Source organism: Mercurialis annua, linkage group LG6 (genome assembly GCF_937616625.2).
Source record: "Mercurialis annua linkage group LG6, ddMerAnnu1.2, whole genome shotgun sequence".
Taxonomy (NCBI): Eukaryota; Viridiplantae; Streptophyta; class Magnoliopsida; order Malpighiales; family Euphorbiaceae; genus Mercurialis; species Mercurialis annua.
The window spans coordinates 5,128,507-5,145,871 of NC_065575.1; the positions used below are offsets into that span (position 1 = coordinate 5,128,507).

The window sequence follows — 17,365 nt, forward strand, 5'->3', positions numbered from 1 at the left end:
GTACCAAATTGTTAACGGAATTAAACATGAGATACCAAATCGTTTGAAAATGAGGTATCAAATCGTTAAAAGGATTAAAAGTGAGGTACCAAATCGCTTACATAATTGAAATTTAGGTATCAAATCGTTTAAAAGTAAATATCAAATTATTAACGGAACTAGCTAGAAGGGCCTTTTAGTTTAAAAAATATCAAAAAACTGAGATATCAAATCGTTTAATTCTCAAATAAGAGACATCAAACTGTGAATTATGACAAACGTGAGAAGCGTTAGAGTAATTTGTTCTATTTTTTTTCATATAATAGAAAAATTGATACAATAGACAAAAACAAAATAAGAAAAAGCCATAAGAAAAGTGTAGCTAAAGATGAAACAGTGTATCAGTAATTAGTTGTTGCCTGCTGACTGCTGTTCTTATCTCAACCACAAATGCTAAATACAAAGCAAATATTTGAACAACAAAATATGTAACATGCAAGCTGTTTGCTGTAGGGACAATCCAAAATGTCTATTCATTGTATTTGTTTTCGTTGCTATTTCATGAGGCTGTAAATGAATTACTTAACATTTAATTGAAAATCAAGAATCAAGAATCAAGAATAAAAAAAACCAAAAAACAAGAATTAAGAAACCAGAAAAAAATCATATGAATCAGAAAAAAACAATAAAAGAAGTGGAGTCTTGCATGGATGAAGAAGATAAACGAAGCCCATTGAACAAAGGATCACTTTACCCCCTGAACTTGGCACAAAGTATCAAAAACGTCCAAATTGCGAAAACCGGATCACTTTTACCCTGAACTTGGCAAAACCGGCTCAAAATCCCCCTCGGTGCTGACGTGGCACTTAATTGGAGAGTGAGTTTACTAAAAATCATAATTAACTCTAATTAATCACACTTAAATACTAATTAATTCTAATTAAATTTTAATTAAAGTAAATAACATCAGGGATCTTTTTGAATCTTTTCCCTAATAGCAAAATTTTCAATTTTTTTTAATTCCTTCAACAGATTGGCCGGAAAAATTTCCGGCCAATCCGTTGAAGGAGAACAGACCCACCGGCGGGTCTGTTCTTCAAAAACAGACCCACCGGCGGGTCTGTTCTTGACCCGCCGCCGGTGGGTCTGTTGTTACAGACCCACCAACAGACCCTCCGGTGGGTCTGTTAACAACAGACCCACCGTCGGGTCTGTAAACACAGACTCGACGGTGGGTCTGTTGTTAACAGACCCACCGGAGGGTCTGTGAACTTCAGACCCGACGTCGGGTCTGTTTGCAGCAGACCCGACGTCGGATCTGTTAATAACAGACCCTCCGGTGGGTCTGTTAACAACAGACCCACCGGTGGGTCTGTTTTGAACGACCCACCGCGCGGTGGGTCGTTAACGAGGAGCAGATCTGCTCCTCGTTTTTTCGAGGAGCAGATCTGCTCCTTGCTCCTCAGCCTGAGGAGCAATCCTCAGGCGAGGAGCAGGCGAGGAGGAGCAGTTCCTCCTCGCCTGAGAAGAGGAGCACTGCTCCTCTTCTCAGGCGAGGAGGAGCTGCTCCTCCTCGCCGGAGGTAATTCTTTTTTTAAAAAAAAAATAATTTTTTTTGTAAAAATTACAAAATGGTCCTCTATGTTTTTAATTAACATTAATTTGATATATAATGTTTTAAAATGAAAAGGATTTATTTGTATTTTTTTTAATTATTTGGTATTAATTTAAAATGAGTTAATAAAGTTAGGATCATTTTAAGCTTTTTGCCTTTAAAAACCACCTAGGGCTGGAGAGTGTATCTCACTCTCTTAGGTGAGAGTGGGGAGGGTGGTTTTTGTACCAATTTTGACAAGTTCAGGGTAAAAGTGATCCCGTTTTGCTAATTTTGACGTTTTTGATACTTTGTGCCAAGTTCAGGGGCTAAAGTGATCCTTTGTTTGGTCCTCCGACTTTGTAATAGCCGCTCTGTAATTCTTGCGACGGCCACCGTGTAATACTCTTCCAGTAGCACCGCCATGATCGACACTACGATCATGTTTTCTTTTCTAGTTTAATTTCTATGATTGCGTATTGTGGTAGGAGGAGGATTGAGTTGTTGAGAAATTAATGAAGAAGAAGCCAAATTTATAAGCTTAAAAGCAACCTTTTTTTTTTCTTGCTTATCTAACATTCCTTATTATAATGTGGCATGTAACCCGGTCCAATTAGAGATAAGTTTTTAATATTGAAATTATCAATTATGAGTTATATAAGTGGAAATATAAAAGCTTTCACTAATTGTTTGCTTCAAGCAAAAAAATTGTTTGGCTAAATACTTTGACAAAATACATTTTTTTTATAATCGGCCAATTTAAAATGTTCGTGGAAAAAATTGAACCATGACATAGCACGTTGTCCAATATTTATACCGTTTGATAAAATATATTTTGGGATCTTTATATTATAACATTTTAAAATTGATTCTTTTATTTTTATTTATCTAGATTGAGTTCCTATATTTATAATTTTACCTTTTGTCATGGAAACGAAGTGTGTACTTCAAACACCATAGGTGCAATGAGATAAGAAAAATTAAATAATTTTTATATTATTTTTTTAAATTGAGTCACTACGCTCATATTTTTGTAGTTAATATGTTTTTCAATCAATTTTCTTCTGTTTGATTTGACCGCTACCATTTTTTATGACTGAGGGTCAAATAATTCAACTCCAACTATTTTGATCAATTACCGACAATATTTTTAATTTTTAGGATCAATGAAGGTAATTTTTTTTGATCAATTAAGAACAAAAATGAGTCATTTTAGCATCTGAACTTATTTAAAATTTGGTCACCAAAGTGATAGTTTGACTACTTCTGTGTCTATTACCCCTAAAAGCAGATTGCAAAAATACTCTGTCCAAATTTGTCTAAGAAAGACAGAAAATGCAAATTCATTATTAAAAATTGCAGCGACAAGCCACGATTTTCAACACCTAACATGGATAATTAGTGACTAGCAAAAATGTATTTCCCTAAAAAGAAGTTGAGTAATAAAACTCATTAGACTAAATTCAAAGAATTGGTTCCAACTTCTGTACAACAAATTATATAGACAGCATAAAAGGAAAAATGATGCACATAAGAACATCCATATATAGCCGAAATGCTTGAACAACAAAAATAATCAATCATTTGCATTCGGAATTGTCATATTAAAATGACAATTGAAAATTAAATATAAATTTTAAAAGATTACCAAACTATATTATTTATTTTAAAATAAGTATTAATTTACATGACATATGACATAATTGTCATAAATATTCTCTAGTTAATATTCTAATTCGTATGGCTATGTCAACAAAATTAGATTGGAAATGTTTTTACGACGAAAACTAACATTTAATATCACTTTTAAAATAATTTGAAAGTCCAGTCACCTTTTTTAATCCCGATATCATATTGACAAACTCTATTTTTTCAACATAAGAAGAGCAATTTCATTGAGTCTTGTGAGTGCAGAAAATCTTCGCTGGCAGACTCACCCACCATATCAAGTGCGCGACGCAAGCCGGACCGGATTAGTCAGGATGAAGCCCTGAAAACCGGATGGACAACCAAAAAACAAAAAGAGCAATTTCATTGACTATTGACATTCAGAATAGCAGTTGACTTATAAGGAAATTAAAGAATGGAGACATAATACAAAGGGAGGAAGATTAATTAATCATTATGAATGCCAATTAAATATAAAAATTTGCTAAAAAGATAAGACTCATTATGTTGTACTATACAATGATGTGCTTATACTTTCTAGCTATATGCCCAAGCTGCACCTTATTTATCGAGAAATTTATATCAACTATTGAATAAACAAACTAATTGACCATTCAGAATTTTAAGTCTCTTATCGATTGCATTACGATCGCTAATTCTTCGGTATATCACCACCGGCCTATAACTCCGACAAGAATTCTTGCACTTGTAGCCATCAACTTCATTATCATCATTTTGCATCCTCTTCCTTTTCCGGCCGCTACTTTTTCCGTTTCGGAAGTTCCGCTCCGTTAACCACATTCTTAGAACGATTTTGATAATAAATTATAACTGAATCAAAATCACTTAAAAGTTGTTTATTATCTCCAAGAAAATCACTAGCAACAGTTTTCCTCAACTCCCATTCAGTAATTATACCTTGGCTATAATTGTACAAAACCCTCAAGAACTGCTCGTATAATGCATACTTGTTCGATTTATCGTTACCTAAGTAATCTTTAACCCGACTACAAAAACTTAAAGTTTTTTTATAAAAAATTTTACGATCAAGAAGAGCAGTAATGGCATGAAAATTCTTTGTAAAATCTTTGATTAAGTCATCATAGCCGTTAAGAATATGATTAACCTGGTAAATAATATCCTCAATATCTTGTGCACTGAGATTGTCATGATTAAACATTACCTCGTGAATAAATAGTTTATAACCACGCGTATTTTTCCCGAATAATTTTCTAACCTTATCAAGAAATCTTGAAGCTTCAGAATCTGTAACACTTACACAAGGTGTTTCAGATTCTTTCGAAAGAATAGAATTCAAGTTCGTAAGCATTTTTCCGATCTTCTTCGAGTAATTTCTTTAGGTTTTCGCTACGAAATAGAGATTGACAAAACTTTTCTGTGGCTTCTCCAGTTCTCTATGTTCTACTTATTTCACAATCTTTATTTATATAGAAAAAACTGAGTTCTTTCAGTATTAGGAAAGAAATCCTAAATCAGATAGGAATTTGAGTACCAGTCTAGAGAAAACTTGGGGATTATGTAAATAGTAAAAATCAGTTGAAGAGTAGGATTTTAATCCGCTTTGATAAACTGACCTTGGAAAATATAATCCTTCTGGGAAACATATTCCTAAAACCTTAGGGTTTAGCATGTTTTCTTCTCTTATATAAACCTGCCCTACTCAGTTTCAAAGTATATTATTTGGTTATACGAGAAATTAATTAATCTAGCTAGGCTGTTCTAAAATGGAAGCAAATTTCTTTGTGAGGAAACTATCTGATTTACATGACAAATTCTTGGAGACCGTTAATCAGCTTTCTCATCGTCTCTATTATAATGAATATGACGATTCAGATGAAGTTGACAACACTTCAGACAATTCGGACGATTTAGATGAAGAAGATTATGACAAAGCTGATAATTCAAACGATTCGGATGAAGAAGATTTAGATGAAGAAGATTCTGAAGAAGTTGATCATAATTCGGACGATTCTGATGAAGAAGATAAAGATGACGAAGTTGACAATTCAGTCGATTTAGACGATCCAGATGAAGAAGATTTGGACAATTCATACCACTCAGTCAATTCAGACGATCCAGATGCAGAAGATTTGCACAATTCATACAACCCAGTCGATCCAGATGAAGAAGATTTGCACAATTCATACAACTCAGTGAAGTGTATTACTGTTGATGATAAGGAAGAAACAAAGTACGTACTGCACCAAGAGTTATGCCATACGCATGAGCCAAGAATTTTTTCGTACGTAGTGGCATATATTAACATTAAAATCTTGTATAGACCAGAAGTAACCAGCGTCCGGGGTTTTATCTATGCTATGCGTTGCTGTACGCCCGGTGGAAGCCTCCTTATCTCCGGCCAGGAGACGCTGGTGGCTTATGATGGCACCATTAAGTTGGAGAGGTCAGTTGTAGGTGTTCCATCACACGGCTCGCTGCTCATTGGAGCTGAACAGCTGCGTGATCAAGATGATAATCTTCTTTTGCGCACCGGAAAAACTTTCTTTATTCCGTCGTATCCGGGAGCGACGGAGCCTGAAATTATTGGGGATGGCTGCCAGCTCCAAGTTGAGGTCAAATGGAGTCCAGATAGGGTTTTCAATTAGTAACTATTGGAGATTTGTTAATTAGATGTTTTAGCTTAGATAGTTTTCGTCGCGTTTTTTGTGTTTTAATGCCTATGAATTATGCTCCTCCTGGGATAATTTTTTCAGGTTGTCCACTTCTGACATTAATTTCTGCATTCTTTTTATGATTATGTTGTTTTTTTTCTTCAAGTTGTTTATCTAGCGTGTGATCATATCTAGAAAAATGATATGAACTGCAAATTTAGTTGTGTTGCTCTTAATCATCTCCTTTTCAATCTTATTTATGATATTTTTTATAAGCAATACATACTCATATTACTATTTTGCTCAGTATCGATATATCAATGTGCTGCTTTGTATGAATTCTCAAGTGGCAAAGATTATTGTTGAACTATATGCGAGTTGAGCTTTTTAAAAAAATCGCTAATGCGGTCAATTCTAGCCAACCTTTTTAAAATTGCTAGCCTATTTTTGAGAAGTAAATGTTAATTCGCGCTAAACAAAGTTTTAGTGATGAAAACTTTATTTTATATATATATATATATATATATATATATATATGCTATTCTGATTTTTTTTTATCTTTGATGAAGTTCATTCAATTGGCTTACATATATTTTCTTTTCTCTGATGAAAAAACATAATCTTGCAACGCAAGAAACAAACAAACCAGAAAATTAACCAATAATATTGCAGCCTGTTCACAGCACTTCTGCAGATCATCGTTCCACACAGTCCAGCAGCTACCCGGGATTTCCAGCAACAATATCATTTTAGTACACTTTTAATTTTAATTCGAATTCCTATGTTATTTATTTTTAAAAAATACAAAGTTTAGTTTTATTTCTATTTCAAAGGGGTTTCTACACTTATCTGTTTTCTATAAAATAAATTTTATTTGGTGTTTGTATTCAAACTTTTTCTTTCATTTTAATATATGGTTGCCAGAAGAATGATGTATATTCTATGAGGGGGTCAATTAGTTGAAATTCTCGGATGCATTCTTTGATTTCTCGACTCCAATTTTTAATTAAAAAAAATAGACCAAAAATAAAATAATGGTAGAAAAGGCCTTATTTTAATGGAAGTTTTGGTACATTGTTAAAAATAATCCCACATTATTTAGGAGAACAAATATAAATGAGCTTATAAGTGCGAAAGTTCAACCACATACTCTCTCCGTCCCAATAGAGTTGTCCACTTTGAAAATTTTTTTTGTCCCAAAACTCTTGTCCACTTTCAAAAAGCAAGTAACTTTTACACTTAATTTTTCCATATTACCCCTATTTAAAATCCACTCATGAATAAATTAAAAGTAAATTGCAAGTGGATCCTATATTAAATAGGGGTATGACAAGAAAAGTAAAGAAAATTTTACAAAATTTATAAATAATAGTAATTGCTTTTTTTTAAACTGTGTGATAAAGACAAAGTGGACAACTCTATTGGGACGGAGGGAGTATTAACTAATTCTAGTTATTAGATTATGTTTGAATCTAAACACTTCCAATAAACATGTGGGTTGTTACGTTTTCACCAATAATTAATAATTAATTACTCCTACTAATTAATCAAAAATATAGTATTAAAGCGGGTCTGACCCGGGTTCTTAATTAGTCACAGCGGCTCGGTCCGGTGTTGCCGCTGCGTATAGAATCACAAATATTACAGTTTAAGGGGGAGTTCCATTTTCAAGTGACAACAAATATTACAGTCTAAGATAATCTCACATTACTTAGCAGAACAAATAGTTATTAGGTTATGGTTAAACCTAAACACCTCCAATAAGTATGTGGGTTGTTACATTCTCACTAATTTATAATTAATTACTCCTAGTGTCTCCTACCAATTAATAAAAAATAATATTTTTAATATACATGGCAACCGAGTTTTACTTATTTTCGTATATACAATAAGTTTTTAAATGAAAATAAATAAAAATTAATTGTCACGTAATAAAAAAAATAAATTGCCATGCATATGTTTTGGTCGGAAAACCTTATAAAAATAAAAATAAAATTTAGTTATAAAAATAAAACGAATTAAAATTTGCTATCTAAATTGAAGTAAAGTGATAGTTTGAACATCCCATAATCAATTATCCATATATAAGTAAGTAGAAAAATAAGAGAAAATCCGGACCACATAAAATATGAAATAAACCAGCAACTAATTAACTCCTTACTGCATAACAATGGCATTCTCAGTTTCAACAACAACTAATTATTTCAACTGTCACAGCTCTTTAAATCTACCCTCATCGCCGTTCAAGCTCCCTCCGTTCTGGCCATGGCAAAAGGTAATATTTAGTTAATTATAATTTAAAACCATTGTCTGTGGATAAGCATTGTTAATGGGTGGCATTGGCAGGTGAAGATGGGTCCGATGAGTGTGTCTCCGATGGGGTTTGGGACATGGGCATGGGGTAACCAGCTTCTTTGGGGTTATGATGAATCAATGGACTCTGATCTTCAACGGACTTTTAATTTCGCTGTGGAGAATGGGATTAATTTGTTTGATACTGCTGATTCTTATGGGACTGGTCGGTTTAATGGCCAGAGTGAGAAGCTTCTCGGCAAGTTCATTCGTGAATTTCCTGGTCAGTGCAAATTTTATGATTAACCCCTAAAGAATTTGATGTATTTGGTGATATAATGTTTTGGTCTGTGTTAATTTCTTTTGTTCAATCGATATGGGATATTTTCTTGCTTAAAACAATTATTGAAGTGCTTAAGTTAATTGGTTCTCTGCCTTGTTAGAAAAGAAGACGCGAAATAACATTGTCATCGCCACAAAGTTTGCTGCATATCCATGGCGTGTAACACCAGGGCAATTTGTTAAAGCTTGCAGGTAGTACCACATTCTGGTGTATAAGTTTCTTGATCATGAATGTGTAATGTTTCTACGCAACGCGTTTCTTGATCATGAATGTTCTGTTTCACTCGAACGATGATTGTTCTGTTTATACTCGACGAGTATTGAAATTTTGAGGTGATCTGATAAGAAGAATGGTTCTGCAGGGGTTCGTTGGAAAGACTGCAAGTAGAGCAAATAGGCATAGGCCAGTTACATTGGTCTACTGCAAATTATGCTCCTCCCCAAGAATTAGCTCTCTGGGATGGTTTAGTGGCAATGTATGACGAGGTTACCATACTTTTATTACAAATAAGATAACTTATTTCTGCTACTAAAAATGAGGTGATGGGTTGCAAAAATCCCTTCACCTTTTTTAAGCTATATTGCACGGAAACTTGTTTAATACTTCCTTTTCGTTTTCGGAACTTATGGAACTCCAAATTTATAACCTATTCTTATAAGAAATATCGTTTCTCATAGTCCTCCTTATAGTGTAACTTTAATGTGGCTGATTTTTACTCGTTGGAAATCAGTATTCATGTTTCAGTGTTTCCATTTTCGAGCAACATAGTTTTAACTATGAATGAGTTTTTCTTGCTTTCTATAATTTTTTGAAGTGCTCCACCAGAATCAATCAAATGAATCTCATAACTAAATTATAATTTAGGGTTTAGTTCAAGCAGTTGGAGTGAGCAATTACGGACCAAAGCAGCTCGTAAAGATACACGATTATCTCAAAGCTCGAGGAGTACCCCTATGTTCAGCACAGGTACTGTTATGTGTTATTACACTAGGATATGATTAAGCTTCTAAAAGCATGTCATCACTGTAATTCTTAATGCAGACTGTTTTAATTGCATTTGCCAATCCTATCTCCAATTATCCTATATCAGGTGCAATTTTCTTTGCTAAGCAATGGAAAAGATCAGATGGAAATCAAGAAAATATGCGACTCTTTAGGAATCCGCTTGATTGCTTACAGCCCTCTCGGACTTGGATTGCTTACCGGCAAATATACATCATCCGCACTACCTCAAGGGCCTAGGTACACTTATTCGTTATACATTTACTAAACAGTATATTCTTATGATACGCTGTCATCAATTACCGCAGACATTTATTATGATATGGAATTTCCAAAGTACTTAAATTGTAAATTTTGACACTATTATATCTATAAAAATTATCGCTTCTATTTTTTCAGGGGCCTGCTATTCAGGCAAATTCTTCCTGGATTGGAGCCTTTACTAAGATCACTAAGCGAAATTGCGGAAAAAAGGCGTAAAACCGTGCCTCAGGTGGCTATAAACTGGTGTATTTGTAATGGTGCTATACCAATACCTGGAGTCAAGACAATCAAACAAGCAGAGGAGAATCTGGGTGCGGTTGGATGGCGACTGAGTTCAGACGAGTTGCTTCAGTTAGAATATGCAGCTAGTGAATCTCCCCAGAAAATGATCCAAAACATATTTCAAACCAGGTATGCACAAGCATAATGGTATCATCATCACCAACTATTCTTGTTTCTTTAAACAGCATTGGATTTACTAGTTTATGTTTTTCTCTAACAACAGGTGACTTTGGGTGAAAGTGAAACATGGATCATACAAGATTGGAAGACAGCTGATGTAGAGATTGTAAATGATAAAGTTTTACAATTTTAGGAGATAAACATTTACGTGACTGAAACTTCATTTAGAAGCAATATCAAATAACAAGAAAGAGCTTGAGAAATTCGGCATGGACGGAGCCCAAACATTACCATCATATTAAGAGTGAGACCATATTTGTTGATTTTCTTAAACTATTGCTATAATTTTTAAAGGCTTAATGCCTTAAAAAAAACCCGACCTTTCATCCCCTTTTCAGTCCTATCATGATGTTGAAAAATTGTCAATTTTATCCTGTTTGCATTTTTTCATTTCAATTGTACCCTTAAATATAAAATTGACCTTTATTTATTTGACAAAAGTTCAATATTTTTTTTTAAAAAATGGTCAATTTAATATAAAAAGTTAATGTAATGCAAAAAGGGTCAATTTAGAGAATTTTTGTCAAATAAAAAAGGCTAAACCTATTTTGAGGTCCCTAAACTATACATTTTTGGTTTATTAGGTCCCTTAAATTCTATTTGACTTCTTCGAGTCCTTAAACTTTCATTTTTTGGTTCATCAGGTCCTTCAACTTTTATTTTCAAGTCCCTAATTGTTTATTTTTTGGTTCATTGGGTCCTTAAATGGATCTTTGTTTAAGGACATAATAAATCAAAAAATAAAAGTTTAAGTACCTGAGAAAGTTAAATAAAAGTTGAGGGACCTGATGAATCAAAAAATGAAAGTTTAAGGATTTGAGAGAGCCAGATAAAAGTTGAAGGACTTGATGAACCAAAAATTGAAAGTTTAAGGACCTTAAAATGGGTTTAGCCAATAAAAAAAGATCAATTTTATGCTTTAGGGTATAATTGAAATGAAAAAATGTAAAATAGGGTAAAATTGACAGATTTAAAACGTCAGGTAGGATTGAAAAGGGGACGAAAGGTCAGGATTTTTTAAGATATTAAGCCATCTTTAACTCCTCCTTACATTTTTTTCAAAACTACCTTGCGGTTCGATCTATCTTCTTCGTCTGAATTAAAGGCTTGAACCGTGAGAGAGCTTTTCTGAAACTAATTGCCCCGGCAATTAGAGGTTCATGAACACAATTCACTACAACACTAAGATAAAAAATATTAAATGGCTAAGTGAAAATTAAGATAAATATTAGGGCCATTTTTGTAATTTTTCTCTTGATAAAACTCCATTATTGTCAAAAACCATAACAATGTAAACGTGTCAAGTACTTGCATAGTTGATCACGCCAACACATCAAACTCAAAAAAAACCAAACTCACCTGGTCTCTCTCGGTCTGTTTCACATCAAAAAAAAAATCACAACTTTCAATCAGAATTGTATTCGTGTATGGCAACATCTTCACTCACCTACTCCACTCTCTCATCCTCAATTCACAGACTTTCTAAATCTCACACTAAATTAATCACTACCCACATTCCATTTAACCTCAGCAAAGTCAATCACTCTACCAACGTCTTAAAAACAACGAATTTGGGTGGTTTTGGAACATATCATAACAGATTTAGTTGCAGAACTAAGTGTTCGATGATGTCAACGGCTGCCACCACCGAGAAGAATAAGAAAGAAGTTGAGGTGTTTGACTCAGAGGAGGATCTTGCTGTTTCTTTGGCTAAGTATACAGCTGATTTATCCGACAAATTTGCTAAAGAACGAGGTTCTTTTTCTGTTGTTCTGTCCGGTGGTTCGCTCATTAAGTCACTCAGGTTCGTTCTCATTTGCTGTTGCTTTTTTGTTCAATTGGGGTTTTTGGGTTTTGATTTTTGTGATGTGGGTGCAGGAAATTAGTGGAGCCTCCTTATATTGATTCCATTGATTGGTCGAAATGGCATGTTTTATGGGCTGATGAGAGAGTGGTGCCTAAAGATCATGCTGACAGTAACTACAAACTTGCATTTGATGCTTTTCTCTCTCGGGTAATCTTCCTTTCATGCCTGATTTAATAATTCATATGATCATTTGGGATTGAATCCAAAACTTTGTTTGTTGTTAATGCTGTATAGAAGCTTGAGTTCATTTGTTCAAAGACTTGATGATAATCTTAATGCACAGTTTTGAAAGATTTGTTGCTCTGTATGCATAGGAGAGGAAAATTGATGCATCTGTTTGATCCTTATTAGATTGGTTCTATTTGAGTTCATTAGTGTTATAATACTTTGTGTATGGAACGTTTTCATGATAAATTCTTCATTATGGATGTTTATCTTGAATTGGAAACTCATGCCTTGAATTTCTTGGTATATTTCTGTGTTCCTCTTGATGTTTGAGTTGGACTGGCTTTCGACTGCCTTGTGATTATAGGTATGCTAGAATATGCCACTTGCATAATTAAGTTCATCTATGCTCCACTGGTACGGGCATGGCGGTTCTTAATCTTATTGTTTGTCCTTTTTGAGGTAAACACATTGGAAGTCCACTGAATCTTCTTTCCATTTTTTGACGTTGTTATAAACATGAGGTTATGTGGTGATCATGTTGCTAACCCAATGACAATGCAAGTGCTGCAATTTTTATTTTTATTTTTGCACTCGTCACCCGAACTTGTCATTTGTAACTACTGCTCTTCAAATGTATCAAAACATACTGGTCTAGGGTTCAAATTGTGCTTATTACCTGTATGTTTATCATACTTCTAATCTGGCTGTCCTATGAATGAAATAAGAGCTCTAGATTGATAGATTCACTTTCTTTCTTGGACCTTTATGTTCATTATCTATGTATTTAAAGTACAGCTCTTACTTAATTCTATTAACACTAATTCCTTTTCCATTCTCAAAATAAGCCTCCAAACAGAATAAAAGAATTCGATTAAAGCTTGGATAGTCAGTTTTTTGTTCACTATAAGATTTAAGCCAGCCTAGTGGTTCATGCAAAAATTTGATAAAACATGGATAAATAAGTTTTGATGCAGTAAGTAATTTATATTGCCATCTCCAGTGGATGTGTGTGTTTATGTGCGTCCAATTCTCGGTGCAGTGGGTTTGAATTTCCTTTTTTGATGGCATAGATTCTCTTCCAAACAACAAACTAGTAACATGAAGTAACAGGGGGAAACATAAGCTTCTCTTGGAAGACCATTCACATAAAACAAGCAGCAGCAGCACAATCTTTTCAAAGACTTCTTATTGATTTCAGTTATTACCTGTCTATTTGTCAAACTTTAAAGTCTAGTGCTTTTGCATAGTTCATATTAGTTAGTTTAAGATTCATTTTCCATGACCATTTTCAGGCGCATCGCCTCTTTAAGTTAATGAAATCGTCTTGAGCTCAACTAATTAGAGAACTTTATGGACAATCTGCAGTTCATTTCTCATACTTGCACTTCCTGTTGGATGTTTATTCCAAGAAATCGAGAAAATGAAAAAATTCATTGACCAGCCATCTTTAGCAATAGGATGCTAAATGTCTAATATTATCTATTTATAACGGAAGTCTCATATATTTTACTTATCTACATTCTTACTTTATCCTTGTTGTTTTGGATGAGAAATAGAAAATAAGTTGAAGGCACGGATAAAATAAGATTGGATTCAGGAAGGTGACTTGAATTATATCTAGTTGGATATGTGTCTATTCAACTTTTTATGCAATGAGCTATTTGGAAATTCTTTTCTCATAGGCTTCACGACTAGAGAGAACCTATTTATTTTTAGCACATCCATTGCCAAAGTTCACTCGGATGTAAGGCTAGTACGTTTGGGAACCTTTTTGATGAAGCGGTAGGGCTTTAAATGAAAGGCAAAGCATCTTCACCATTGACTGTTGGCTTAAATCTTATAGTGAACAAAAAAAGAAGTCGTTACAATTCAATCCAACATGAGCTTGCAACATTTTCTTTATGGCCATGGGTAACCCCTTTCTCAGGTGATTGTATTTGCAATATCTAATAAAATGTTTTGTTTTTCAATTTTTTGGCAGGTACCAATTCTTCCTGGTAATGTTTATGCCATCAACGATGCACTGTCAGCTGAGGGTGCAGCTGACGATTACGAAACTTGTATTAAACATTTGGTAAACATAAAGGTGGTAGATGCATCACCGAGTGGGTTTCCAAAGTTCGATCTTACGCTCTTGGGTATGGGCCCCGATGGGCATGTAGCTTCACTGTTCCCCGGGCATCCTCTTGTCAATGAAAAAGAGAAATGGGCAACTTCCATCACAGACTCGCCAAAACCACCTCCAGAGAGAATTACATTTACTTTCCCTGTGATAAACTCGTCAGCATATGTTGCTCTCGTGGTGTGTGGCACAGGTAAAGCAGATGTTGTACAGAAGGCATTGGGAAAGAACGAAAATCCGGATGTGGTGCTGCCTGTTCAAATGGTTTCACCTGAAGGAGAATTGAAGTGGTTTTTGGACAAAGGTGCAGCTTCAAAGCTGTAAAAATGGAAGTTTGAGCATCATAACATCATGTTCTGGATTATGTAATATCAGTCATAACAAAGGAGTAGCTGAATTTTCTTTCTTTTGCAGATCTCAGTTACCTAATAAAAAGGAAATGTGATTATTTTCCGCTCCATAAACTGTTTTTCTGAATTAGATTGAAGTTTATTATGGTTTGGTTAAAATAGTTGAAAATATTGGCTTAGATGTTTTTTTTTTGTATAAATGATGATTATATTAGCACTACCACGGTTGAAGGCAAAACGGGATGGCTTAGATGTTAACGAGTAGACAATTTCAGTTTTGGGTTGGCTTTAGGTTTAGTTTTATATTTTTGATTAATCAAATCAGTGGAAAAAATGAATTTTACAATGATATTATACTTAACAATATATATAAATACATATTTATATTGATTCTTTTATTGAAAATACAATACGTAAAGCATCTTCAATAACACTTTATAATAGAGAGTATCTTTCACAAAATAGAGAGCATCTCAAATATAAAAAATATAATTTTTAGTTTTAAATCAATAGACTCTTCAATTTATAATTTTTTAATCTAATTTAGTTTTATAAATATCAAATAATATTAATCTATTTATTTATAATTTATTTATTTGATTATTTGTAAATATTAAAAATAAGGTAAAATTATTTTCTTAAGAGCAGAAAATATCAAAATTATATTATAATTTAAATTTTTATTGATAAAATTTGAAATAGAAAATGGATTTGGCTCTTTATATGTGGAGAGTGAAATTCACTCTTTCCTCTATATTTAAAATATAAAGAATCTATTGGAGTTTAAATTTTTTCTTAAATTGAAAAGTTTTACATTTTTAAAAAATGCGCTGGAGATGTTCTTATAGTATAAATTAAAGCATCTTAAACCATTTGTAAATCGAAAAATCAGCCATAAGCCTCAACGAGCGGTCCCTGAACCCCGCTCCGCTCACACCTATACACAGACTAATTGTAAATAATACTCTCTTAAACTCAATATTGACTTAAGCATTAGATGTTCATCGGGCAATCACCATCCAATCAGCAGTTTAATCTCTGTTTTGCAAGTACAATTCGTTGAAAAGACAAACTCTATCAATTGGCACCGTCTGTGAAAAAAGTTTGACCAAACTTCAAATGGAAAAAGGCTTTCTGAACCAAAATAAATGCACATTGAAGGATGAATTCCAACCGAAATGACCCCAAAAACAAACAACCATCCAAAAAATCTAAAAATCCTTCCACCTCACTGTCTACCGAAAAAAAAAACTAGACATCACGAGGCTAACCTCACTGGCAGGAAGTTCAGGCTTGAATCCCTTGAATTTGACACCTGAGTACCGAACTCAACAAATAAGGGGATAAAACCCTATCACTTTTTCTTTCTTAGATGGGTCAGGAAAACCAACTCATATGGTTGTTTTTCCAGAAATCTATCACAAGATGCTATTTGATATTTTTTTCTTTGAATGAGATCTCAATTCCAGCGACGGTTTCATTAGATATCTTACAACTCCTTGGTTAGAACCTCTAAGAGGTCCAAATGAGTCCCCCAGTCACTGGATCTAATCCTCCCCGAAAAGTAAGAAATTCCAACTCCGTCATGTAGGATGGAATCATCAAAGTCTTTTCTTTATTTTCGATTTTATTTTCTTCATTTTCCATTTTATTTCCTTTTAAAATTTCGAAATTAGAAAAAATTAGAAAAAAAAATTAGAAAAAACGTCTAAATGTGGATCAATACCAGCAAAAATATCTCTGAACAAAGTTTGACAAAGATGGTGGAAAAATTTTAGTCTAACTTGGACAAAATAGTAGAGTAAACAAAAAACACGACATAAGTGCATATAGAAAGCATCAACCTTCAAATGACTATATTCGTGACTTTTCCCACCAACCGCATAGGAAAAATTTTGAGACATCAGGAAGAAATCAAGAAAATCGAGGAAACATTAGTCGAAATAATGGAGACGAAGAAAGAAATTAAGAAGTTCGGAGAAACACTGGAGATGAAGAGAGAATTTCAGAAAACCAAAAAATACCGGCGAAGACTAACAAACACAGACTCCATCAATTTAAAAAGTATTATGGTAGTTACTATACTATATATTTTGTAATTATTCCCCACGCATAAAGTAGTTGAAAAATATTAAATGTAATTTAATGATTTTAATTTTATTTTAAAGGTAATTTAATGTTTTCATTTAAGTTAAAATTATTGTTTTTTTAATAATTAAATATTTTGATTTTACAATTAACTGCTTTGTTAATTCTCCCTCTCTCTATCCGTATTATTTTAAATTATTATGGATGGAGAGAATATTAAATTTATGAAACAAAGAACTATTTAAATAAATTTAGATGATAAACATCTAATAATGAAAAAGTTAGAATTAATAAAATATAGTTCTTGATCTATCTATATTGAATTTCGATTTTGAAGACGTGCAAGTAAGTGCAAGATTAAAAAAGCAATGGGACAGCCTTGTGTTTATAAAGTCAATTTAGATCCAAAATTCTCAAGCTTATTTTATGAGAAATACACATGTCATTAACATTTTTTTATTAATTTTTATCCACGTGGCAAGGTGTATAATAAGACAATTGAAAGAGTCTATCCGTACGCTGTAAAAATTATA

The 17,365-nt window shown here is 33.3% G+C and overlaps 2 protein-coding genes across 3 annotated transcripts; both read left to right on the plus strand.

The window, feature by feature from the left end:
* The first annotated feature begins 7,999 nt into the window (after positions 1–7,999).
* LOC126686837 (pyridoxal reductase, chloroplastic) lies at positions 8,000–10,510 on the plus strand. 2 transcript variants are annotated; one of them, XM_050381098.2, is made up of 8 exons: positions 8,000–8,149; positions 8,221–8,449; positions 8,610–8,700; positions 8,871–8,994; positions 9,374–9,475; positions 9,600–9,751; positions 9,911–10,186; positions 10,281–10,510. In XM_050381098.2, exons 1-8 carry the CDS (start codon positions 8,045–8,047, stop codon positions 10,282–10,284), a joined length of 1,083 nt encoding a protein of 360 aa, XP_050237055.1. In that variant the 5' UTR covers positions 8,000–8,044; the 3' UTR covers positions 10,285–10,510. The 2 variants fall into 2 exon arrangements, with proteins under 2 accessions (XP_050237055.1, XP_050237056.1); XM_050381099.2 differs by having other exon boundaries at positions 8,044–8,149; positions 8,615–8,700.
* Positions 10,511–11,538: 1,028 nt separating this feature from the next.
* LOC126686838 (6-phosphogluconolactonase 3, chloroplastic-like) lies at positions 11,539–14,923 on the plus strand. Its single transcript, XM_050381100.2, has 3 exons — positions 11,539–12,041; positions 12,116–12,251; positions 14,254–14,923. The coding sequence occupies exons 1-3, from the start codon at positions 11,665–11,667 to the stop codon at positions 14,716–14,718; spliced, it is 978 nt and encodes a 325-aa protein (XP_050237057.1). The 5' UTR covers positions 11,539–11,664; the 3' UTR covers positions 14,719–14,923.
* Positions 14,924–17,365: the final 2,442 nt, after the last annotated feature.